This window comes from Macaca thibetana, chromosome 7, assembly GCF_024542745.1.
Source record: "Macaca thibetana thibetana isolate TM-01 chromosome 7, ASM2454274v1, whole genome shotgun sequence".
Taxonomy (NCBI): Eukaryota; Metazoa; Chordata; class Mammalia; order Primates; family Cercopithecidae; genus Macaca; species Macaca thibetana.
In genome coordinates this window covers 38,293,909-38,319,347 of record NC_065584.1, presented here as the reverse complement: position 1 = coordinate 38,319,347, position 25,439 = coordinate 38,293,909, and the positions used below count along the sequence as shown (strand labels likewise).

The 25,439-nt window shown below is 51.7% G+C and overlaps 1 protein-coding gene across 2 annotated transcripts in view; it reads left to right on the top strand.

Moving 5' to 3' along the window:
* GALNT16 (polypeptide N-acetylgalactosaminyltransferase 16) overlaps nucleotides 1-24,229 on the top strand; it is a 98,856-nt gene extending 74,627 nt beyond the window's left edge. The window contains exons 10-16 of one of the 2 annotated variants that reach the window (XM_050797379.1): nucleotides 4,730-4,856; nucleotides 5,607-5,699; nucleotides 7,786-7,869; nucleotides 13,780-13,921; nucleotides 14,610-14,735; nucleotides 18,974-19,113; nucleotides 20,639-24,229. In XM_050797379.1, coding sequence (XP_050653336.1) covers nucleotides 4,730-4,856; nucleotides 5,607-5,699; nucleotides 7,786-7,869; nucleotides 13,780-13,921; nucleotides 14,610-14,735; nucleotides 18,974-19,111 — 710 coding nt within the window. In that variant the 3' untranslated portion in view covers nucleotides 19,112-19,113; nucleotides 20,639-24,229. Of the gene's footprint in view, nucleotides 1-4,729; nucleotides 4,857-5,606; nucleotides 5,700-7,785; nucleotides 7,870-13,779; nucleotides 13,922-14,609; nucleotides 14,736-18,973; nucleotides 19,919-20,638 lie in introns of those variants that run through there. The other variant, XM_050797378.1, reaches the window with a different exon arrangement.
* Nucleotides 24,230-25,439: the final 1,210 nt, after the last annotated feature.

Here is a 25,439-nt window from a genome sequence, read left to right as displayed (position 1 = left end):
CTGCTTCCCTACCAGCAAGGCTGGGAGGTGTGTGGTAGAGGGTGGTGGTGAGATGCTAAGTAATGGAGTCAGATGGCCTGGGTACAAACCCTGGCCCTACCACCTGCATGCTGTTTGGCCCTGGGCAAGTTAAAGCCCTTTAAAGTCTGACTTTCCTCAAGAGGTTGTTATGAGTACTAAATGAGGTGATGAGTTAAAGGCAGGTCACAGTGCTGGTGGTCACTGTCATTAGGCGGTCTCTAGACTCAGAAGGCACAGGAAGCTGCCCCTCCCTGCCCTGAAGCAGCAGCGAAGGAGACAGAGGTGGGGGCGAACTGTTCCAGGAGGGAGCTGGAGGGGCTGGGCCCTCACACACTTGCTTCTCAGCTCATGGTGTTGGGACCACAGAGTACCAGGAAGGGTTACCAAGTGGGATCGGAGCCCAAACTCTGGACTCCATTATGTGTGGGCTGGCAAGCCAGTCAACTCTTTGAATCTCAGTTCCTTCATTTGCAAAACAGGGTTGCATGTGAGATGGAAGTGAGATAAGGGTGAGCATCATCAGTTAGGGTCCTGGCAGAATACGGAAGGCGCGCCCAACGTGCGTGTTTATTAAAGGCCTTATTTACACAGTGCAGGCAGGATAGAGGGAACCGCAGGGACAGCGCAGTACTGGGCAGGACTGTGAATTCTGGGAGCTGTAACCACCCCGATGTCTGAAAGACAGGGTAAGGGAGCACCCCACGATGGAGCTGTGGTCATGGAGCACATGCAGCCAGCCCATGGCACCAGGTGGAGAGTGTCCCCCTCACTCTACCCCAACCCCATCATCTCCTGCTGGTGCCTCCCTGTCCGCCTGAGGAAGGGAACTCCATGGTGCAGCCCTCAGGGGCAGTCTCACAAACAGCGATGTGGAGATGGGGGCGGTGGGGAGCGCCATTCTGGGGTCTCCAGGAGCAGGGGCATGTACTTGGTGGCCTGTTCTTGCCCTCTTGGTGGACCCAGCCCTTCACAGAGCCCTGTCCCACTGCTTCCTTCTTCTTCCTGACCAGGTGTTCTGTGCAGTAACTAGGGCTGGTGGTGTCTCACCCATCTGACAGGTGGAAAGACTGAGGCGGATGCTGCCTTCCACATTGCAGTCCGGAAAGTCCACGTGTAACGGGCATATGCAGCTCCTTTACCAGAGCCACTTATGTGTTTGTGGGATGTTGGCAAAGTCACAGTCTATGTCTCTGAGATGTGAGGAGCAGGGATTCTTTCAGTCTTTCTCCTTGATCAGGAAAATAGCAGCGAGGGGGCTTGCAACAGGCCTGATCCCGAATCAAAACCAGCTGGAATGGGAATGGGCATGGGACTCCCCCTGCTTTGTAACTTGCTTTTGGAGGCTGTTTCCAGGCAGGGTTTGGAGGAGTAAATTCTGGGAACTGGGGTGCAGTGACCCCTCCATTCTGACCCCTTTCATGTGTTTTGGGTCCAAGTGACCTGCTTTGTGTCCTCAATCTCGGCCTGAAGGGCTTTGGCAAAACCAGTTTCCTGTGAAGACTTGGAAAGCTGGGAAACCCACAGTCTCCTTGCTCTGCCTCCAGAGGCCTTTTTTTCTTTTTCTTTTTCTTTTTCTTTTGAGGCTAGAGACAGAGAAACAAGTGAATGATCAAATAGCTCACTTCAAACTCTGCCTGAGGCAAGGGCTCCGTGGTTGGAGAACTTGAAAGGTGAACCACAGAGTGGTTCTGGCGAGGGTTTTGTTTCTTAGAAGAAATTCAAAGAAATGTCTAGGCTAGCTGCAGTGCTCAGACGTTCAGTCGCTGGGACCGGTTTTGAGCTGTGAGACTCCTGTCGCTGGCGAGTTTGAGCCTTTTCTTTTGTTCCTTTATTGAAGGAAGGGAGATTCCCACACCAAGATGTGTTCTTTCGTGCCCAAAGAATTCCAACTCGGGAGCCCAGAGGCCACCTTGAGTGTGGCTGGCAGATGTGCAAACTTTGGGATTCATGTTGGGGATCCTTTTCAAACATAAATTATGTTGCTCCTGTGCTCAAAACCTTGCAAGGATTCTCATGTCACTCAGAGGAAAACCCAAACTCCTTACTGGCTACGAGGCCCTAAGGTATCTGCCTGTCCCTGCAGCCACACACCTGCCCTCACTTCCCACTTACCCCACCTGCCTCACTCCACGTGGGCTGCATGGCCTCCATTCTTTTTTTGTTTTTTAGATGGAGTCTTGCTCTTGTTCCCCAGGCTGGAGTGCAGTGGCTCAATCTCAGCTCATTGCACTCTCTGCCTCCCGGATTCAAGCGGTTCTCCTGCCTCAGCCTCCTGAGAAGCTGGGATTACAGGCACACACCACCAGGCCTGGCTAATTTTTGTATTAGTAGTAGAGACAGGGTTTCACCATGTTGGCCAGGCTTCTCTCGAACTCCTGACCTCTCAAGTGATCCACCCACCTCGGCCTCCCAAAGTGCTGGGGTTATAGGCATGAGCAACCGTGCCCCCGCCAGCACAGCCTCCTTGAACCTGCCAGCTATGCCCTTACCACTAGGGACCTGCCCTTGCCGGCTCCTCTGCCTGGAATGCTCTTCTCCTGCCAGCCACAGGACTTGCTCCCTCACCTGTTTCAGGTCTTTGCTCAAATGTCCCTTTTACAGTGACAACTCTCCTTATCAGCCGAATTTAAAACACAGTCATAGTCCTCCCCCAGCACCATCCACTGGCCCTCTTCAATTCCCAGCTTGGGTCATTTTTCTCCATGGCCCTGACTACCATCTGATATGCTCTATTTATTTTATTTTATTTTATTTTTTATTTTTATTTTTTTCATTTTATTTATTTATTATTTATTTAGTTTTAGAGACGGAGTCTCGCTCTGTCGCCCAGGCTGGAGTGCAGTGGCGTGATCTCAGCTCACTGAAACCTCTGCTTCCCGGGTCCAAACAATTCTCCTACCTCAGCCTCCCGAGTGGCTGGGACTACAGGTGCATGCTGCCACACCTGGATAATTTCTTTTGTATTTTAGTAGAGACGGGGTTTCACCATGTTGCCCAGGCTGGTCTCGAACTCCTGAGCTCGGGCAATCCGCCGCCCTCAGCCTCCCAAAGTGCTAAGATTACAGACGTGAGCTACCGCACCCAGCCGATATGCTACATTTTTATGCATTTTCTTGTTTACTTGTATTTTTTTGCTTCTTATTTTACGGAGTTCCTTTCTCCCTGCTTCGCTGCTAGAGTACAAGGGAATCTAGAGCAGTGTCTGACATATAATGAAAGTTTGCTGAGTGAGCTAAAGAATCTGGCTGTGTGGCTTGCTGGACACAGTGTGAACTTGATGCTGCATTTCTGCAACTGAATATTTGAGTGACCTTGGAGAGGTTATTTAACATCTTTGAGCTTCAAAGTTCTCATTAAAAAAAATAAGGGTAATAGTCCTGACTTCACATGGTTGTAATGAGAATTAGACATTGGATAGAAAGAGCATGGTGTGTAGTAAGTACTCAATAAATGGATGGTTACTGCTATTGTTATGGCCATTGTTGATAATAATAACAATAGTTAATAATATTATAGACAATCTGGGCTGAGTGGGATGAAGTGACCTAACTAGCATAACAAAGTTGGGATGGCAGAAATGGAACCAGAATGCAGATCTTCTGTCCCCCAGGACTGTCCCCAGTTCTAAACCTTAGTTACTGAGGCCAACACAGACCTCTGACCAGGAGAAGGGATGGATGCCTGGCAGTTTATAGGCAGACCTAGGGAAGCCCATTGATACAGCCATCCTTACATGTGGGTCCAGGCATGCCAAGTGTCCAGTCCTGGCCCTGAACCACATCTGGATGTTGCTTGGTGCACATAGGCTGGCCAGAGGTGGGCTTTAGTCCTGCTTCCTCCACTCTGCCCTTTGCTAGTCACTGGGAGGGTCCTGACCAGCTACACCAGGTGAGAGCCCCCAGGCCTGGCTGGAGACCATGAGTGTCCTTACAGCCAACTGAGGAGTGGGAAGAGACTATAGGGTTAATATGAAGGAAGGTAGGAAATCAAAAGAGATTATGTGAGATTTAGCCAGCTGTCAAGGTGGGTCCTTACCATAAATGGCAACTGGTGAGTGGAGATCAGAGTGGTAACTTTTGAGGTCCCCTTCTGGGCAGCAGGATGGCCACTGCTCTCCCGACACCACTGGGGACCACAGTCATCCACAAAAGCTGGTTCAGCTCCATCGCCACCGTCAAAAGGAGGCATGGCTCAAGAGGGCCAGTGAGAGCCTGTACAAGGAGACCAGCTGGGCCAAGAGGGAGGTTGGGGCCAGCCCAAGAGGTGCCAGCTGGAGCAGCCTGTGGTTTGGTTGGCAGCTGGTTTTCCGACCTCGCGGGTGCACAGAGCTGGCTGATGAGCAGATGTGTTTTTCCTTAGCTCATGTCTGGCCGGGGCTTTCTAGACAGAGCCTGGAAATGATGCTGCTGTTCGGTTGTTTTCCTCCTATTTATGTTCTTGCTGTTCCTTCAAGCTTTTTCCACTGCTCTTCCCGGAATGGGCCACAGGGATCATGTGTATATGTGTGTGTGCGTGTGCACATGCACACGTAGAGTGGGCAGTCAGGAACATTGGCAAGAAGTGGAAGCACTTCATTTGAGCAGGCCCAGGAGCCCCGACCCCAGCATGTACCTCCAGTGAGACACCAAAGGGAAGGGAAGTCAGCCCCTTCCCACCCTCACTTGCCAAGGAGCCCCTTCCTCCTCCTGATGGCTACCATTTCCTGCAGAGCTCTCCTTCAGGGTGTGGATGTGTGGTGGCAGTCTGGAGATCGTCCCCTGCAGCCGGGTGGGCCATGTCTTCAGGAAACGACACCCCTACAACTTCCCTGAGGGTAATGCCCTCACCTACATCAGGTAGGTCACCGAGGAAGGAGCACGGGACTCGGAGCAGGACACCAAGGCCCAAGCCCCCAGCCCTGCCAGTTATCGCTATGTGACTGTGGGCAGCCACTTCACTTCTTGGGCCTCAGTTTCCCCATTTGCCCCCTCTGGTAACCTCCTGGGATTGCAGGTACCTTCAGGGGTGGAGGGATGAAGTTATGGGAGTTGCCACCAGGTCTCTCTTGCCTTGACTTCCTTTGTCCATATGAGTCTCGGAAAATTGGCCAAATCGCCAACTAAGCCATGCTCTCCACTCATTGAGCCCCGAGTGCTGGTCATGGATGCCAGTGTCTCAGCCCTGACTTGATCAACCATCTGTCCATCCCTATCCCCAGCTACAGGGTGCACTAGTCTCAAGGGAGAGTGGGTAATGTCCTGGAAGACCACTCCATGGTCTGCTGTCCTGAGGAGGTTGGCAGGGGAGGATGAAGGGCTTGTCATGAGCACCCTCTTACATGTGGATGGTTCTTCACCTTGTCGAGCTCATGCTTATTTGTACAGGGTTTGGAGCAGCAGCTGCCCAAGTCCAGCTGCATACCTACAAAGTCAATGGGTATTGACAGACTGTCTTCCAAAAGGATTGTGCTCATCTATACCATCCAAGTGTCACCTTGCTCCTGAGATTCTCATCGCCCTGCGTTCATGGATCAATTCATCTTGACCCTGACCGCTAACCCTGTGGCTTCCCTGGTGACCTTATTTTGCTCTTTCCTCTCCTTTTAGGAACACCAAGCGCACTGCAGAAGTGTGGATGGATGAATACAAGCAGTACTACTATGAGGCCCGGCCCTCGGCCATCGGGAAAGCTTTCGGCAGGTAGGCCCCTCCAACTCCACTGTCTGACTCTCTCTACCCACATTAGCACAACCCCAGCAAAATACGAAGTGGTGTGTACGCCAGGGAACCGCCCACAACCTCCCCAGCCACTGAGCTCCCACTCTAATGGGCTTCTTTGGGTCCTGGGAGGGAATGCAATGCAGAGACAAGACTTAGGCTTTGAGGAGCATGAAATCGCATGGGGAGAGAAGGCTCACTTATGAAAAACTGCTGCCTGTCCACAGCTGCCTGCAGGAAAACAGGCATCTGTGGGAGTGCTTAGGAAGGGGCTGCCTGCAGAAAGCATCTGGGGTTCTGCCTCCACCCCCTGTTCAAAATTGAGATCTGTTAGCCTATTTTCCTGTCATGGACTGTTATGACTACGGTCTAGTTAAGCATTTTCAAAATGCAGCTGGGTTGTGAAATCAATTTAGTGGGTTGTGACCAGCATTTAAAAAGAGAGAGAGAGAAGTAGAACACTATAGATTAGATTAGCACAGAGCAGGATAGAAAATGAGAGTTGATTGTAGTTAAGGGTTAGTATTGTCCTTATGAAACTCTTATTTCAGTTGTGGGTGCATGTGTGTGCATGCATGTACCTACACATGTACAGTCGCCCCTCTGCATCCACAAGGGATTGGTTCCCGGACCCCCCATGGATACCAGAATCCACAGATGCTCAAGTCTCTGATATAAAATAGTGTAGTATTTGGATACCCTATGCACAACCTCCTGAATATTTTAAATCATCTCTAAATTACTTATAGTACCTAATACAATGCCTACACATCACTTCATTTGCATGGATTCAATGTACTACTCAATGCATGGTGAATTCAAGTTTGGCTTTGGAACCTTGTGGAATTTTTTTTTTTTTTTTGATGGAGTCTCATTCTGTCACCCACGCTAGAGTGCAGTGGCGCAATCTAGGCTCACTGCAGCCTCCACCTCCTAGGTTCAAGCAATTCTCCTGCCTCATCCTCTAGAGTAGCTGGGATTACAGGCATGTGCCACCATGCCTAGCTGATTTTTTGTGTTTTTAATAGAGATGGGGTTTCACCATGTTGGCCAGTCTGGTCTTGAACTCCTGATCTCAAGCAATCTGGCTACCTTGGCCTCCCAAAGTACTGCAATTACAGACGTGAGCCACTGTACCTGGCCTGGAATTTTTTCCTGAGTATTTCTGATCCAAGGTTGGTTGAATCCATGGATGCGGAACCCACAGATACTGAGGGATACTGAGGGCCGACTGTACATGGGGCATGTTAGATTACAATGTAAGATATTTATCTCCTACTTAAGCTTGTGGTCAGAACAGTTTGAAAACACAATTAATGATCATCAAGGAATCGTCTCCCTATTTATTCATATCTACCTTTTTTTGAAAAAAAAAGTTATGTCACTAAATATTTTTTGTAATGAGGAACTGACATTTACTTAGCACCTTCCCTGTGCTAAGTGCTTCATGTCCCCTTAATTCGCTTGATTCTCACAAAAGCCTTCTCAGACGAGTGGTTGTGTCCCCAGATGAATGTAGAGGACACTGAGGCTCAGATAGCTGGTGACGAGGGTGTCAACCAGTGGCCATTGTGGTGGGTGTACCTGAGGAAGGTGAGGGTGGCAGTGTCCCAAGGACACATCTAATGGTTTTATTTGCCAGCACACCTGAAAGATGTTTAAAGCTTGCTCTTCCTGCTGTTAGACCTTTCTCCTGTACTTCTCGTTAACTCTGCACAGATAAAGACCAATTCATGGTCTGCTAACTGAGGTCTCAAGGAGTGAGACGCTGAGAGAAAGATGTGGTCCCGTATGGTCTGTGCTCACCCTGAAAGGTGAGCTCCAGGCAGGAATTTAAGGAGTGAGGAATAGCCAGGAGACCTGACTTGAGCTTGCAGGTCAGAGAATGACATCAGACAAGTGGCCAGGGCTGGACATGGCAGGCTGGAAGGCTCCTCGTCCTTGCCTGCCTGAGACAGATGGGAAGAGGGGGCTGACTCCTGGGGTTGGGGGACGGGCCTCTGGCGTCCTCCCTGGGGCTGCCTTCCACACTGGCAGGCCAAATCCCGAGCCCTGCCTCCTCCTACAGTGTGGCGACGCGGATAGAGCAGAGGAAGAAGATGAACTGCAAGTCCTTCCGCTGGTACCTGGAGAACGTCTACCCAGAGCTCACGTAAGTGCACCCCTTCTTCTCATCCCCCAGGCAGGTAGGGGGTGGTTGGGGCCAGCACCCTGGTCCCCACCCCACCCTTAGATCTCCTCAACACCGGTGGTCTGGCTCTTTCTAGTTGCCAGGTTTTATCTTCATGTGAAGGCTCTGGGGGAACTGAGAGGGCATTACTAGGAGTTATAAATTAGGTGTGGTGGGAACCAAATTTTTAATGGTCTCAGACCTAGAAATGGACATTATCCCCTTAGGAAACAACATTCATTGCATTACATAGCAAAGGCTGCAGGACATTCGTCCCCTTTAGCCCTGCTCTCTCCCTTCTGGGAGTTTATCCTAAGGAAATAAAGCAACCAAAGCAGAAGCTGTTAACCAGTAGATCAACAGCTGCCATGAAAAAATGAGAAACTGCCAGGCACAGTGGGTTATGCCTGTAATTCCAGCACTTTCGGAGGCCAAGGCAGGAGGATTGCTTGAGTCCAGGAGTTTGAGACCAGCCTGGGCAACATAATGAGACTTTGTCTCTACTAAAAATCAAAAAATTAGCTAGGCATGGTGGGACACACCTGTGAGTGGGAGGATCACTTCAGCCCGAAAGGTAGGGCTGCAGTGAACCCTGATTATGCCACTGCACTCCAGCCTAGGTGTTAGAGTGAGGAAGAGGAAAGGTGTGGGGAGGTGAGGGGAGGTGAGGGGAGGTGAGGGGAGGGAGAGAAGAAGGAAGGAAGGAAGGAAGGAAGGAAGGAAGGAAGGAAGGAAGGAAGGAAGGAAGGATGGATGGAAGGAAGGAAGGAAGGAAGGAAGGAAGGAAGGAAGGAAGGAAGGAAGGAAGGAAGGAGAGAGGAGGGGAGGGTAGGGGAGGGAAGGGGAGGGGAGGGGAGGAAAGGGAAGGGAAGGGAAGGGAAAAGAAAAAGAAAAGAGAGAGAATCAACAATAGGGGTTGGGTTCAGTGAATCACCATACATAGATCTAAACAAATATTATGCACCAATTAATATTATAATCATAGAAACTGTGAAGAAAACACAGGGAAATTTTTGCTCTGGCAAATGAGAAAACAAAATGCAAATGGTATGTGCACTCAGGCGGTACTTACCCAGGAATATGTGTCCACTCTCACAGGACTGTGGGCAATAAGCTACGATGGCCTTTTCAGTGTCTTGGTTACATCCACGTGGTTCGTTTCCTTACCTTCCTCAGGTCTTGACTCAAACGTCCTCTTCCCAGGGAGACTTTCCCTGAACACTCTGAGTTTGCAGCTCCACCTCCCTCCCCAGCATCGTCTTCTTCATGTTCCTTGTAGCCGTTATTATCATCGGCATTATCTGGTCAATTAATTTTGTTGTATCTCCCTGAACTTGCCTGTAAGTTCCATGAGGGTGGAGGCTTTGATCTGCTTGTTCACTGCTTTATCTCCAGCACCTGGAACAGTGCCTGTCATAAAATGGGCACTCAGTAAATATTTTTAATGGAATAAATTGCACAGTCCGTACACCTCAATCATGTATAAAAGCCACATGCTCCCTCTATAGCTGTCACCTTGGGGAACACGTTTCCCACTACTGCCAGCTTTCTCTCAAGGACGCTGCCGTGGCTTTCCGGAACACTTCACCCCTCAGAGCTTGCATATCCTTGAAAGAGGCAAATCTTTGTCCCTTTGAGGACAGGTTTGATTTTTGGCCAACAGCCACCATTAAGTTGTAGCCAAGTGCAGTGAATAAGCTAGATGATTAACCCAGATAATTATAATCCCAGGTCCCAAATACAGCATGACTGTAAAGGAACAAGATTAAACTGACCCTGAGAGCAATTTCCAAGAAGTTCCAGAACAATGTGAGCAATGGCAGTGTCACTGGGAGAAAGTCAGTGGCCTAGATAACCCCAGTTCCCTGGACGCTAGCTGTGATGGGAAGAACATTAATTTATGAAAATGCAACTTCCTGAAGTGATCACTTGTAGGGGACAGTGCTCATTCAGATGCATCATTTCTGAGGCGCTGAAGAAAAAAGAGCAGTCACTTCTTTATGCTGTGTCAGCGTTCATACAACATGTGGGTGAAGCCCACTAGTTCCAGTCCTAGGGCATGAGCTGGGCAGCCTGTGGGAAGAGTGGGGGAGGCCTGGGAATGCCGTTCCTCTCCAACCCCAGTGCCCTGCCACAGGGTCTGATGACACCCCCAAGGACCAAGGGGAAGAAATGTCTCATAACTCTCAGAAACCTGGCTCCATCACAAGGCAGGAGATGAACCAGCTACGCCGATGAGGAGCAGAAGTCTTCTTCTGTTTGTTCTGCCACTGTGTGAAAGTTAAAATAATTTTTTGTCGCTAAAATGGAAACCCCAAACCTCATTCCTATCTGGATTACTCACCCCCAGTTCCCAGGGTGAGGGGCCAGGAGTGGATCAATTTGTTGATTAGAAAGGGGACCCATAGGCCTGAGTGATACCAACTTTCCTCCAAATAGGGGGTCCCTAAATAGTTGCCTAGTCAGTGGGGAGACTGAGGAGGCTGAAAGAAGAGGCTTTTGCTCTCCTATGCCTGCCATGGCTCTGCCCCTTCTCCAGGTTAAAGCTCTGCAGCTGGCCTCAGCAACTGCTAATTTATTACTTGCATTAGGACTGTCAGGAACTGTTGTTCAGGCTGTGCATTGCACAAGCACATCATGTTTGTGAGGGTGCTAGTTGCATAGTAGACATGGCATGTCCATGACAGTAATTCCAAGCAAATGGCAGTAAGCATTCTTCTTCTAACAAAACCAGTATGTCAATTTTCTGTCAAACAGAAAGAAGTAGTGTCTTGGGGAATGGACCTAATGGCAGCCTGTGTACACGGAAGAGACCCATAGAGAAGAAAGTGGATGCAGAGTTTAGAGGTCTGCTGACAAACAGGACAGCTTAGCCTGGCACTGCTGGGGAGCTGGGGAAGGGTGGCGATGACTGCTATCCCAGCTGTTCCACAACTGCTGCCACAGTGACAGCTTAGGAGCTGCGTCTGATCTTGAGATTGTTCCCAAGCCTAGGGTTTCTTCCGTAAGCATCACTGGGCATTACCAACCTTGGTCAGTGTCCACCTCACCTCTGAAAGCTGATCAGCTTGCACAACACCCTAAGCAACAGGGGAGTAGCAGGGTCTGGAACAACCCCTGGCCCTCGTGCTGTATTCCCCCTGAGCAGTTATAAAAGAGGTCTCAGTACCCGTCTTGTCGCTACAGAGAAGGGAAATGTAACACATTGCTCCTAGATGAGGCCGAGAGTGTGGAGCTCCTGCCCTTCAACATGCTTGCACGTGGCAGGGTTTGCGAACTCAAATTCTTACAGTGGTCAGGCAGGTGATGTCAATAAGTCAAATGGGTAGGGATGAGACAATGGAGAGTTGTGGGGACTGTGGCAAACTGTGATGCAAAAGCCCCACTCAGAGGGGCAGCGGCTACTCACCGCGGCGGATTAGTGCCATGCTGGAATGCAAGCTCCTTGTGGCCTGATATTCCATTTTTCTCAAGAGAAGCTAGATTCAGATTTGAAGGTTTCTATGTAACCTTAAAATCATTCAATATTGCCAACTAATTAAAAGCAACAACCACCACGCTATGCAGGCCAGACCATGTCCAGGGTCCAGGTTCAGCTTGGCAGTCGGCGGTTTGCCACCTCTGCTAGAAAGTTGCACGGCCTCCCAAAGGGAGTCTGGAGAGGCACAGGCTGCTGCCAGGGGTGTGGGAGAGGAATCAAAAGGGTCTCTCTGAGCCTTTTGTGAGCAGATCAATTCTGGCACTTTGCGGCTTCTAGCCAGCCCTGAGGAAGGAAGACCTGGTTCGGTCTAGATCCTACAAATGTCCACATCAAAGAATGCCAAACATATTATAATGGCCCAACCCCCCAGGCCCGGATTATTTCACCGACCGAGGTAACAGGAGGCAGAGAAGGCACACAGTTAGACTGTAACCCCTCCTGCTTTCCCATAACTCCCAGGCCTGGTGAGTCCTTAATCCAAGAACGAACATAACCTGAACTCAGGTATGCAAGCCTGCAGCAGCTGGGGCCAGCAGCGTCCTCAGGTTTATTACCTATAAGGGGTGTGTGTGTGTGTGTGTGTGTGTGTAAGCATATTTTCCTGTGCATATGTGAGGCAGGCAGGGGAGGGAGCCCCTTATTTTATAAGTGAGGAGACTGAGTGAAGGGAGAGGGAGGAAAGACTGAGCTGGGGCCTGCTGACTCCATCACACCAGGTCTGAGACACAGAGCCTCTTGGATACAGGAAACTCAGCTTGCCTTGGAAACAGGACCAGCAGGGGACCAAGAAGGACGGCCGGATTTATATTATTAAAACCAGTGTTTTAATAATATAATATTTTGGGCGGGTGCAGTGGCTCATGCCTGTAATCCCAGCACTTTGGGAGGCCGAGGCGGGTGGATCACAAGGTCAGGAGATTGAGACCATCCCGGCTAACACAGTGAAACCCCGTCTCTACTAAAAATACAAAAAAAATTAGCCAGGCGTGGTGGCGGGCGCCTGTAATCCCAGCTACTCAGGAGGCTGAGGCAGGAGAATGGTGTGAACCCGGAAGACGGAGCTTGCAGTAAGCTGAGATCGTGCCACTGCACTCCAGCCTGGGTGACAGAATGAGACTCCATCTAAAAATAAATAAATAAAATAATAATAATTATAATGTTTTAAAACTTGCCTGTTTTACTTAATAGTGTGCTGTGAACATTTTTACATACTGGCAAGTATTATTTCACAAAGTCATTTTTTTAAATTGTATTTTATTTATGTACTTTGAGACAGGGTCTCACTCTGAAGCCCAGACTGAAGTGCAGTGGTGGCATTACGGCTCACTGCAGCGTCAACCACCTGTGCTCAAGTGACCCTCCAACCTTAGCCCCACAAGTACTTGGGACTACAGGCATGTGCCACTGTGCCTGGATACTTTTTTTTTTACTTTTGTAGAGATGGGGTCTTTCTGTATTGCCCAGGTTGGTCTTGAACTCCTGGCCTCAAGTGATCCTCCTGCTTTGGCCTTCCAAAGTGCTGGGATTACAGGTGTGAGCCACCATGCCCAGCCATAAGTCATTTTTAATGGCTACAGGGTTTTCCATCCTATGGATGAATCCAAATTTATTTAGCCCAGCTCCTGTTGTTAGATATCTAGAAATTTCTGGTGTTTTCAATATAATCAATCACTCTGAGATGAATATCTTTTACAACATTTATAATTATTTCTGTAGGATATGTTTCTACAAGGGGCAATATTGGTCCAAGGTGTTTGCATTTTTAAGGGCTCTGAGAAGTAATAGCACACTGCCCTCCTGAGAAGCTGTGCTAATCAACGCTCTTACCAGGAAGGTGTGAGAAGATTCAATCTCACAGCTGTTTCCAACACTGGGCATTGTCATTAAGAGTGTGTGTGTGTGTGTGTGTGTGTGTGTGTACAAATGTACATGCATGGTAAATAAACATTGGTGACTCTGATATGTAGCTCTTTAATCATTACTGAGATTAAACACATTTTCATATTTGTGTTTAATTTGCCTCTTCGAAGCGCCCCCTTCCCTGTCATTTTGGGATTGATTATTGAGCATACATTTTGGCCCCAGGCTCTCCTGAGGCTTTCCTCTTTCTGGACTGAGGGGCTCTGTTTTTCCAGCCTGAGCTCCACCCATGGCTCCCCCATCCTCTGTCTCAGGCCCAGCCTCCAGGGCAGAGGCTCCCAGAGCCACTTGGAAGAATTCCTGGGGCCCAGGCCCAGCCTTCCTAGAGGCCACTCCTGCTCCTCCCCTCCCCTGCTGGCCAGGCTGCTCCCAGGCCCCTTCCCGCAGACACCTCGGCGCTCCCGGAGCTGATGGGATGCTGGCGTCTGGCGGAGGGTGAAGGTAAGCCTCGGGGCGCAGAGAACAAGCCTGACTGCTGTCTTTTCTCTCAGGATCCCTGTGAAGGAAGCACTCCCTGGCATCATTAAGCAGGGGCCGAACTGCTTAGAATCTCAGGGCCAGAACACAGCTGGTGACTTCCTGCTTGGAATGGGGATCTGCAGAGGGTCTGCCAAGAACCCTCAGCCCGCCCAGGTAAGCTGCTTAGGACCTCAGGTAGGAATGGGAGTGGGAGAGAGCTGGGGACATTGCCCAGGCGTGGGGTGAGGGACTTCCCCCTACTCATTCTCCTCTGTCTACACCTTACACAAACCCACTTTGCCAGGGGCCCCTAGACTCTGGTCCTACACATTCGTATCCCCTTTCCAGCCTGTCACTCGTGTGCACCACCTGCTTTGTGCTTGCCGAGGGAGAAGTGCTGCCCAGATAGTGCCCCGTTCTCTCCTGAGATCCAGCTGGGTTCAGCTCATGCGACAAGCAATGTTCAAGATTTCTGTGCACACATGGGTCCAACACATGAGTGTTGCACCCACATCGAAACTAAAGCAGGTCATGGAGACTCCAGTGAGGAGCAGCTCTCGGCTGCCCTGGTTCCATGTCTTGTCATTCTCTCTCATCCCCCGCAGTCCCTTGGCACAGCCCTGATTGCCCTCTGGCCAGCTCCAGCTAAGCTCCCCCAACCCAATATTTTATCAAAAAATTCAAACATATAGAAAAATAATAAGAATTGTACAGTGAATACCCATACAACCACCCTAGCTCCTACAATTATTTGTAGAAATCTTACGAAAATATGCCATGTGTTTGATTTATTCCCTATCTACCCATCTCCCCACCCATCGCTGTACTTTTTGACTTGGCCTTTCTGCTCCCTGCCTTGCAGGCATGGCTGTTCAGTGACCACCTTATCCAGCAGCAGGGGAAGTGCCTGGCTGCCACCTCCACCTTAATGTCTTCCCCCGGATCCCCGGTCATACTGCAGATGTGCAACCCTAGAGAAGGCAAGCAGGTGAGTCTCCTTGCCTACAGCACAGAGGCCCAGCAGCCCCAGGGGACCATGCTTCAGGGTGGCAGACATTGGCAGGGGAGCCCCTGGTTGACTCAAATAAGCCCTTCAGAGGAGGATCTGCGGGGAGGGGAGCAAAGTCAGCGTCCAGGTCAAGCCAATTATTCTGCCCATGAGGAAATACTTCTTTGGGTACTTATTCGTTTAATGCCATCCTGCCAGGCTGTGAGCTCCATGAAGGCAGGGACCACTTGTCTTGTTAACACTGTATGCCTGGCTCCTGACAACCACCACAGTTCAAATAAGTGTTAGCTTTTACTGACAGCCTGTGCTAGAAATTTGAAATAGATCATCTCATCTAATCCTCCCAGCCACCCAGTGACGTGGGTTCTAGTACTACCTCCATTTTATAGGTGAGTAAGTTGAGGCTCACTGAATCTAAAGAATGTAAGTCAGATCACACAGCTGAGAAGGGGTGGATCTGGGATTCAAACCCAGGTCAGTGTGACTTCTAGGCGCACAGTCTTAACCCAGCACATCGTAGATGTTCAATAAGTATTTCTTGACTGCTGGCAGACTAGGGAAACTGAGATCCAGACACAGTGATGTCCAAGCTGGCATGACCAGCCTCACGTGAGCACTGCCTTTTCCATTCGTCCGATACTCTCACCCACACTGTCACCACTAATCCTGGGAGACAGGTCAGGGTCAGGGAAGAAACTGATGCACAGAGAGGTGAAGTCACTTGCTCAGGGTACACAGCAACCAGTGACAGTGGAACCAAAGGCTGGATTTCCAGAGCCAGCCAGCTCCCTTCTGTGCTGCTCCCTTCCTGTCTTGGAGGGCTCCCTTGCCACCCAGGGAATGGGACCCAAGGCTCAGAGGCTGCTCCAGCGCTTCCCCTGCTCACGCTCCTTGGAAGCCATCCCTGTGCCCACCTCCGTCGGTGCAGGCAGTGAGGACGGTGCTCCCTCGCTGATTTGGCCTGCAGGGTTTTCCACCTACCCCCCTGTTCTTTGCTTGAGTCGGCACGTTTTTTAAAGGATGAACAGCAGTTTGCTGTGCCATTCTGGAAAGCAGCCACATCCTCTCCCTCCAGCCTGTGTGTGTCTGAGGGATCTGTGTGCCTAGCCCACTTGCTGGACCTGTGGGACACTTGAAGCACATTTGGATGGTGGGGGGATGCAGTCCACCCTCGGCCCTGCCCTGCAGTGGGGCTGTTGCAGTGTCCCCTGCGTCTAGAGCACCCACCTCTCTGAGGGCAAATCCTTGAGCCCACACCCACCCTCTCCCACTGAGGAATTATCTCCGAGCAAACCTCCACTCCATTGCCCCTCTGGGGCTGAGTCACCCATTTCCCCCCTTGTGCTGACGCAGCCTATGGGGTGTGTAGGAATCTCCCTGGCCCCATTCATTCTGCCCCTGCAAGTCCTGCCAGGCTCCTGATGGCACTCTGGGTACCTGTGCCCCTCTTCTCCCTGGAGGCCAGGATGAGCAGCTATCCCACTGCCAATGCCTTCTGGAATCCGGCCGTCCTTCTTGGTCCCCTGCTGGTCCTGTTTCCAAGGCTAGCTGGGTTTCCTGTATCCGAGAGGCTCCTGTACCTCAGACCTGGTGTGATGGAGTCAGCAGGCCCCAGCTCAGTCTTCCCTCCCCCTCCCTTCACTCAGTCTCCTCACTTACAAAATAAGAGGCTCCCTCCCCTTACAGGTTCTTACAAGGAATCTGTAAGAACCAAGATGTGGAGATGGGACAGTGGGTGATGTGATATTGTTTCTCAGACAAGCCCAGAATTGAGCGGCCTGGAGAGTCAGGAAACCCTGAGATTGTGCCTAATAGCACTGATAGTAAGTGAGAATGAGAATCCTGCTGTTTAGGGAGCACTTCCTAATGATTGGGTGATTCAGTCATTCATTCATCTTAAAACAAAATGACAGCCAGGTGCGGTGGCTCACACCTGTAATCCCAGCACTTTGGGAGGCTCAGGTGGGCAGATCATGAGGTCAGGAGTTCGAGACCAGCCTGACCAAAATGGTGAAACCCCGTCTCTACTAAAAACACAAAAATTAGCCGGGTGTGGTAGCATGCATCTGTAATCCCAGCTACTCAGGAGGCTGAGGCAGGAGAATCGCTTGAATCCAGGAGGCGGAGCTTGCAGTGAGCCGAGATCGTGCCACTGCACTCCAGCCTGGGTGACAGAGCTAGACTTGGTCTCAAACAAACAAACAAAAACAAAATGACGTTGGGTGCCTACCTTGTACCAGAGAATGTACACATCATGTTGGCCACAAGGATGAAAGGACATGGTCCTTGACCCCCAGGGAATTTGCACTTTAGTGGAAGAGAAAGAAGGGAGTGAGCCGCTATATTACAGAAGGCTAGATGCTGAGGTGGCACTAAGCACCAAGACTCCCTGGGGTGAGGATGGCCATACTCTCTCCAGCTGGGTGTTGCTGGAGGTTTGGCCTACGTGAGGTAAATGTCAAGGACTAGAAGAGCATGAAGAAATAGGAGGGGGAATCCAAAGGCCCTTGACCTTTAGGCTTCCTGCGGAGACCATGTGGGCCCAGAGAGGCTGAGTCTTGGCCCTACCCCTCACATCCCTGCATTCCCACTGGGAGCCCAGGCTCCGCACCTGCCTTCCACCCTGTGTGCACAACCCCCTGCAGCCCTAGCCCTATCCCTGCAGCCCTGGCCCTATCCCTGCAGCCCTGGCCCTATCCCTGCAGCCCTAGCCCTATCCCTGCAGCCCTGGCCCTATCCCTGCAGCCCTGGCCCTATCCCTGCAGCCCTAGCCCTATCCCTGCAGCCCTGGCCCTATCCCTGCAGCCCTAGCCCTATCCCTGCAGCCCTGGCCCTATCCCTGCAGCCCTGGCCCTATCCCTGCAGCCCTGGCCCTATCCCTGCAGCCAGGTAGGTTCATCTCTCTCCCCCTAGCTGCTCCCTGTCCACCCACTGCCCTCAGAGCCCTCTGGGCTGCCTCCACATGGTCACGAGCACTCCTGCCTCTAATCAAAGACACGGTGAATGAGAGGAGAAGGAAGAGGGGAGGTGGTTGCATGGGAGGCAAATAGGAGAGAAACCCAAAATGGACCTATCTTACTATTATTTTTCCCTGAGCCTTGAAACCTAGGTCTCTGCCTCTCATCCCTTCTCATAAATGTTCCAAGCAACACTCCATCCTCCATCCAGGCACTTCCCTAATGTTCTACAGGAGCAACTCTTCTCCCCCTTGTCAAACCCGGGGACGGGGAGGCACCAGGAGGTGAAGGCACTGACCAGGAGCCCCTGCATGACTCTGATGCGAGACATCCAGTCTCCCACCACCCTGCTGGCCCCACACTTCATCCCTACAAAGAAGGCAGCTTCCCACTAGGGGGTGTAGATAACTGGCCTCACAGGTCAGAAGCTTAGGACTGTAGGAAGAAGAAATCATGTTTGCAGAAGTAAAAGATTTACCTAGGCCAGGACTGACAAGCTCGAGTGCCTACAGGGAGCTGGTGGGAAAACCCCAATAGGAGAAAAGTCGGGACCAGGCAGGATCTATGGTGACCTGAAGAACAAGAGCCCATCTAAAGCAGAGGGCAAATCCTCAGCCCCAGCAACTGATGCCATGTAAGAAACTGGGCCCAATAACTACACAGAAGCTAGAAATGCAGATTTGCATGTGGCAACCAAGCTAAATTGTAAATAAACACAGGGGACTTCTGCTTTGCCTCCTCTGATCTGGACAGGAACTTCTGCAAACTACAGAAGCAAGACCCCTGCTGGGAGGGGCAGGGCTTAAGGCTGGTGTTAGGGTAGGATGGGGGCAGCTTCTTACGTAGGAATACACAGCCTGATTTAAATGAGGGGCATGACTGGGCATGGTAGCTCATGCCTGTAATCCCAGTGCTTTGGAAGGCCAAGACAGGTGGATCTATCTAGACCAGGCTGGGCAACATAGCGAGACCCGGTCTCTGCAAAAAATTAAAAATTAGCTGGGTATGGTGGTGTGCATGTATCGTCCTAGCTACTCAGAGGCTGAGGCAAGAGGATTGCTTGAGCCCAGGAGTTCGAGGCTGCAGTGAGCTATGGTGGCACCACTGCAAGAACAAGATCATGCCTAAAAAAAAAAGGAGGGGGATGTGTCCTAGTTATATACAAGGGTTGAGTACATGCATGTGAAATGAAAGTACAACATTATTTTTTTAAATCATTGTTTTTTCCTTCCTCTCTTAACCCATCTCCGTTCCTCCTAGAAATGGAGGAGAAAAGGATCTTTCATCCAGCATTCAGTCAGTGGCCTCTGCCTGGAGACGAAGCCTGCCCAGCTGGTGACCAGCAAGTGTCAGGCTGACGCCCAGGCCCAGCAGTGGCAGCTGTTGCCACACACATGACGGTAGCCCCGGGGCCTCCTGTACCTTTTGCATGAGACTTTGGGACCGGAAGGGGGTTAGGGTGGGGGAGTGCAAAGCAGGCTGTTCCCATCTCCCACATTTCCGCCGGGACCATCAGCAAATACCCACCACAACACACGTTCTCCAAAGCTTGTTCCAGGAGGGCGCAGGCGGGCACGCCCCGATGCCCTCAGCGCTGTCCTGGCCGTGCCCCGGGAGAGGAGATGGTCAGGGTGCTGGACTGTTGCTGGGTAGAGACTGAGTAGGTGCCCCTGGCTCTTTGTCCTCTCCCTTGGCGCTTCTTGGGGCCAGGACAATAGTGTGTGGTCTCTCCCCTTGTTGCCTGGAGAGAGCAAGGACAGAAGCCCACACAGGGGTCTGTTGGGTCATGAGGCCCAGCTGTGTGGGCAGGCAGGGCCGGGGGAATTGGGCAGTGTGGATGGAGAGGCTGAAGGGAGAGGGGCAGCCTGCAGGAGCAGGTAAAGAACAGGAAGGAGGTGAGAAGCCTGGTGACCTGTCAGTGATGCCAAGCCCAGGGTGGCACTGGGTTGGGTGGGGACGGATGGTATCTTGGCAGCAAAGGATGGGTAATTTGCAAATGAACATGAATAGAAGAGCAGCAAAGCACCAAAAGAACAAGTTCTCTTACCCAGGACGCAGTCCCTTCCACACCTTACCAGCCCCGGGGTCTGAGCCCGGCACTGTGCCTCCGGTCCTGTGCCTGAGGGTGCCCACATTCTTAGCAAAAGGCTGCAGAGGGATCTCTAGGGGAAGATTCAGGCATAGTTTATTAAACAGATTCCGCTTCTGTTTGGCCATGTGTCAGGCTGAGACCTCTCTCTTGGAACAGCTAGTGCCCTGTCCCTGCGGCCAGGACCCACTGAAAGGACGGGTAGCCACACACACCCCCGAGTAGCCCCAGCCTTGTTTGTCATTTTTGACTCCTGCTTTCTCAAAGGTTTTGGCCTCTGTCAATACAGCATCATGGGTCAGGGTGGTTGGAAAGAAGGGAACCTCCTTTCTGGACCATGAACAGCCCCTAAGTCATTAGGGCTCAACATCACCCTTATTCCCCTCCCCACTACAGGAGGGATTTTCTTGAAGTGTCAGCTGTTGCACTGGGCTGGGAGCCTGGCTGTGGCTCCTGTTTGTGTAGAGAACTCCCAGTTCCTTTTCACAGCCGCTGAGAACACATTCACACATCTACCCCATGGCCTAGTCTTGGAACTGCTCCTGCTATCCCTGCGCCCTGCTTCCCTCGCCCCACTGGCTCTTGGGCAAAGGATTGTTGGTACCAGGACCCTGGGGGTCTCCCCTACAAAGCAGACCAGCCTGGGGCAGATATACCTACCACAGGAGCCCCCTGTCTTTCATAGGCCAAGGATCCACACACCTGTAGAGTTCATGGATTCCAGAAGGTCTAGGAATCTCCTGAAATTGTCCCTAAAATACTGCCTGTGTGTGCATACATGCATTTTCCTGGGGAAAGCATCCATGGCTTCTAAAAGAGGTCCCTGATCCCCAAAGGGCCTGAACCTCTGCTCTGGATTGAAGCCACTGCCTGCCCAAGCTGCCACCCCCTAATCTTCCTCCCTGGTGTGCTCAAACTGCCATCGCCTGCTCCCTCCACGCGGCCCTTGGGGTCGGCAGCCGAGTGTGTGTGGTCCGCAGCACCTGCTCTGGAGGGCTCTCCAGCAGTTTCGCCTCCTGACTCTCACCAGCGTCCTCTCAGCAGCGCTCCCATGCCCGAGTGCACACCCCTGGACTTGCCAGTGCAGGGCCCTTCGCCCCCAGGGCCACGCTTTGCCCGTCGTCTGTTGTGATGTTTCTTCCACAGCCAGGTGCAGCCTCAGATCCCCTGTTCATCTGGGAAGCCTCCAGCCACAGCTTAGGACAGAACCGGGCCCAGGGCAAAGGCCTCTCCCCAGAGGATGGACTAGAAGGCCTGGGCCACACTCGGGCATGGACCTTTGGGGCTGGGGAGCGGGGGCTTCTCCTCTTGAATATAAGAGGACTGCTGGCCAGGGGGCCTTCAAAAGGGTCTCTCCTTTGCTGTGGTCAGATCAGGCTCTGCACTTATCAGCCAGTCCCTTGTGGCAACTCAGCCCTATTCTGTTTTTGCTTTTCCTCTTCTTGACCAAAGCATGTGCCACTAGCTGTCCTTGAGGACCTCGTCTTTATGAAACACACACCTGGAATAAAACCACTTCTTACATGTCCACACGCACCAGCGCCTTCCTTTCTGCCTCCAGGCCTAGCCCTTCAGCACCACCCTCCGCCGCCTCCTGGGGGAAGTCAGGGCCTCCTTTCTGTAAAAGTGAAACTGTACGTGCTCAAGTCTAGCCCTCTGCTGCACCTGGTAGCTTGCTCGTCGGCCTCCATGCCCTGTGGTGCCCCAGGAACTCCTGACTGCTCCTGTTGGTGGGGGCCAACAGGTGGCCCTACTGCAAGGGCAGGCCTTGGACCAAAACCAGGAACCAGCTCAGGTCGGGCAGAGTCCAGGCTCCTGTGGCCTCATCACAGGATCCTACTTGGGGCTTAGAAATGGAAAGCAAGGCCAGGCACGGTGGCTCACGCCTGTAATCCCAGCACTTCGGGAGGCCGAGACGGGCGGATCACGAGGTCAGGAGATCGAGACCATCCTGGCTAACGCTGTGAAACCCCGTCTCTACTAAAAAAATACAAAAAATTAGCCGGGCGTGGTGGCGGGCGCCTGTAGTCCCAGCTACTCAGGAGGCTGAGGCGGGAGAATGGCGTGAACCCGGGGGTCGGAGTTTGCAGTGAGTGGAGATCGCGCCACTGCACTCCAGCTTGGGGGACAGAGCAAGACTCCGTCTCAAAAAAAAAAAAAGAAAGAAATGGAAAGCAAATTGCTTCTCCAAATAGGTATGGCCCTGCCGCCATGCTTGCCTTTAGCCAGCCCTCTCTCCTTCCCTGAGAGCCAGCCCTGTCCCCTTGGAGCTGCCCTCCCCTGCTCTACCACACAAGAAGGCAGTGGTACAAATTCAGGCAGGACACACTTCCTGGGTAAAAACAGCAAAATAATTCTGAAAAGAGTCTTACCAGACCAGCTTTGCTTGATTGGGTAGCAGATGCTCTGCCTAATGTTCCCATGGAAACCAATGGAAAACCCCCACCATATCTGTGATCAGAAGCTGAACCTACCCAGGTAAAAATAAACGCTGCTTCAACACACATATGAACTGCCGTCGGCAGGCCAGCACACCACTAGCTTCTCCTGGACGCAGCCATTTCTGCCCTCAGCCCCACTTTGCCGTAGGGCTGCTGATCTGGAGTTACCCAGAACTTCTGACCCCTGGGCCTGAAGAGCCTGGAGCAAAGCCCTCACTGGCTGCAGAGAATACGCCTTGGCTACAATGTCCAGCTTGGTCTGGGCTTGGGAGGCAAGTCACTGTAAAAGACCCTGGCTGCAGTCTCCATCCCCCCATCCATCTCTCCATCTTCTCAGGGAGCACAGCCCACCACCCACCGCCTACTCAGGGCTCCCTCCTGGCGCACTGAGCCCCATTTCCACTCTCCATCTATTTTCACTCTCAGCCTTGGAGGGCTCTGGTTCTTGTTCCTCCTGAGTCAGGCTCTCTCCTCTTGCCTTCTCTCCTCCAAACCTACCTCTCCCAAAGGCCATTTTCTGTGCCACCCAGTTATTTTCTTGGGAGCTAAGGCTGTCAGCCTTTAGCCAGCCCCTGGAGGAATCAGCAAAAGCCCCAGGCTCGGTATTAACAGTTGAGTCACTGGCAGGAGAGTCCCCCAAAAGCCTATGGGCGGGGCGGCAGGAGGGACTTCTGCACCGGGGCCAGACTCCCATTTGTACAGCAGGGAGCAGTTCCTGGATCCCTGGGCCTCTGTGACTTGGCTTCAGTTTTTATAAGGGCTCTTCCCCCTGGCCCCTCAGGAAGGCTGTCTCCATTTGCAGCTGGGAGAAACAACCTGGACAATATGACTGTCCTCCCAGGGTTCCAGCACCCCAAGGCCTGCAGGGGATGTCTCCCAGCACTGCATGGGGTGTGGTCCTCTCCCACCAGGGAACAGGAAAGGAAACCTGGAAGGGAAAGGCTGGCATTTATAACGTCTGTAATTTCATTGCCAACAATGTTCTCAGTGTGTTTGGTATTTGTGTGTCCCTGTGATGGTCTGAGTCAGTGCTCCTCCAGAAGGAGGGGGCGACCCAGCCAGCTTCTCTAATGGGAAGAGGTCTTCACTGCCAGGCCCTTAGGAAAGACCTGGAGATGGAGCAGGGGAGGGCCTACTCTCTCCTGGCCTGGCAGCTGGGCTGTCTGAGTAGCTGACCTGGACTGAGGCTCCAGAGCCATCTGAGGACACCTTCTCCTGCTGAATTCAGCCCTGTGAAGCGTGGAGAAGAGTGTACGAGGGGCATGGACTCTAAAGACCCATTCAAGTCAGATGCAGAGGCTCACACCTCTGCATCTCGTAGTCCCAGCTATTCAGGAGGCTGCGTTGGGAGAGTCCTTTGAACCCAGGAGTTCAAGACCAGCCTGGGCAACATAGCGAGACCCTATCTCTACAAATAAATAAAAATTCAATTAAATTAAAAAAAAATACCCAGTCAGCTGGATCCCTCACTACTCTGCCATTTATCAGCTGTGAGCTCTTTTTTTTTTTTTTTTTTTTTTTTTTTTGAGAGGGAGTCTCACTCTGTCGCCCAGGCTGGAGTATAGTGGCGCAATCTCCACTCACTGCAAGCTCTACCTCCAGGGTTCATGCCATTCTCCTGCCTCAGCCTCCCGAGTAGCTGGGACTACAGGCACCCACCACCACATCTGGCTAATTTTTTTGTATTTTTAGTGGAGACGGGGTTTCACCGTGTTAGCCAGGATGGTCTCGATCTCCTGACCTTGTGATCCGCTCGCCTCAGCCTCCCAAAGTGCTGGGATTACAGGCGTGAGCCACCGTGCCCGGCCAAGCTCTTGCATAAGTTATTTCATCTCTCAGCCTTGATTTCTTTACCTGTTAAATGGAGTACTCATAGCCCTAAAGGATTTTTTTTGTGAAGCCTGATCGCAAAGCATCTGGCCCTTTCCAAATGCTTAATCAATATGTTATTACTGTTATTAATAAACATTTTCTGAGTGCCTGCTACATGCCAAACACTTCGCTAGGGGGGATGACACAAATGTAAACAAAACAGAAATGGTCCCTGCCCTCGAGAACGAATATTCTAGCAGAGGAGATGGACCAATCAGCAGCAACTGTGATACCACATGATAAAAGCTACAGGGGAAGGCAGGAGCTATGGGAGCAAGGAGAGGGAGCTCTCACCCAGGGTGTCAGTGAGCTGGTGCTCTCTTCCCAGAAGACAGCTTGAAATGACATTCCAGGCAATGCCTGCCTCAGGGCTGGATAAAGGTTGGGCTGGATAAGGTCCGGTGAAGTCCACTGGCCACACTAGCAGAGCTGGCAATTCAGCTGGCACCTTGCTGGGTGGCCTGGGCTTTTTACCCTGCAGGCAGCATCATGGTGATGTAGACCAGCCTTTACAACAGGAGAATTCTAGAAGGAAGCTATGGGAGCCATTTCAACCCCAACAGACACAGCCTGTGCTTCTTGAGCTAGGGACCATTCCTCCAGGACTCGGTATTCTTCCTTCGGGAAGGTGGGACTAGTCATGGGAATGAGTGACGCTTGTCTGGAGAGAACGATACTCATAGTGGAGGTGTTCCAGGAAAGACTTGTTTTTGCCATGCTCTCAAGTTGCTTCTGATCCCCTCAAGCCATCTGCAAACAAAGCCTGTCTTTCAACGGTTTGTCTTTCAAATATGTGTCTCAAGATGTGGTCCAGATAACCTGCTCAGTATCCCTGGAGGGACTGTAGACCTGTATGCTCCTGGGTGTGACCAAGACTGGGAGGCTCAAAATTCCTGTGTTTGTATTGAGTGGCCCAAGTGATGCATTTGCACATTTAAGTCTTCAACTCCCATGCACCAGGAAGGAGAGCTGGAGGCCCAGGGAGGGGCAGCTGTGCAGGAGAGAGTCAAGATGAGCTGGGCCCCGGATTGAGTACCCTGACACTCAGCACTGGACTCACCACAAGAGGGAGAAGTCAAGAGGAAAGAAGGCTACCCTTGTACTCCTTACTGTAATTCCCCAGGAGCCAGAAGAATGTAGGGACCACATCTTGGACCTGAAGGTCTGAGCCCAGCAGTGGTGGAGAAGGTCCCCAGCTGGGAGACCCTCAATTGGATGGGAAACCAGGGATGGCGGTAGAGTCTGAGGGACTCTCTGGCAGGAGAACCAGGAGGTAACAGTCTCTGGAGACAGTTACTGTAGGGCCACTTCAATGGGGTCTCTG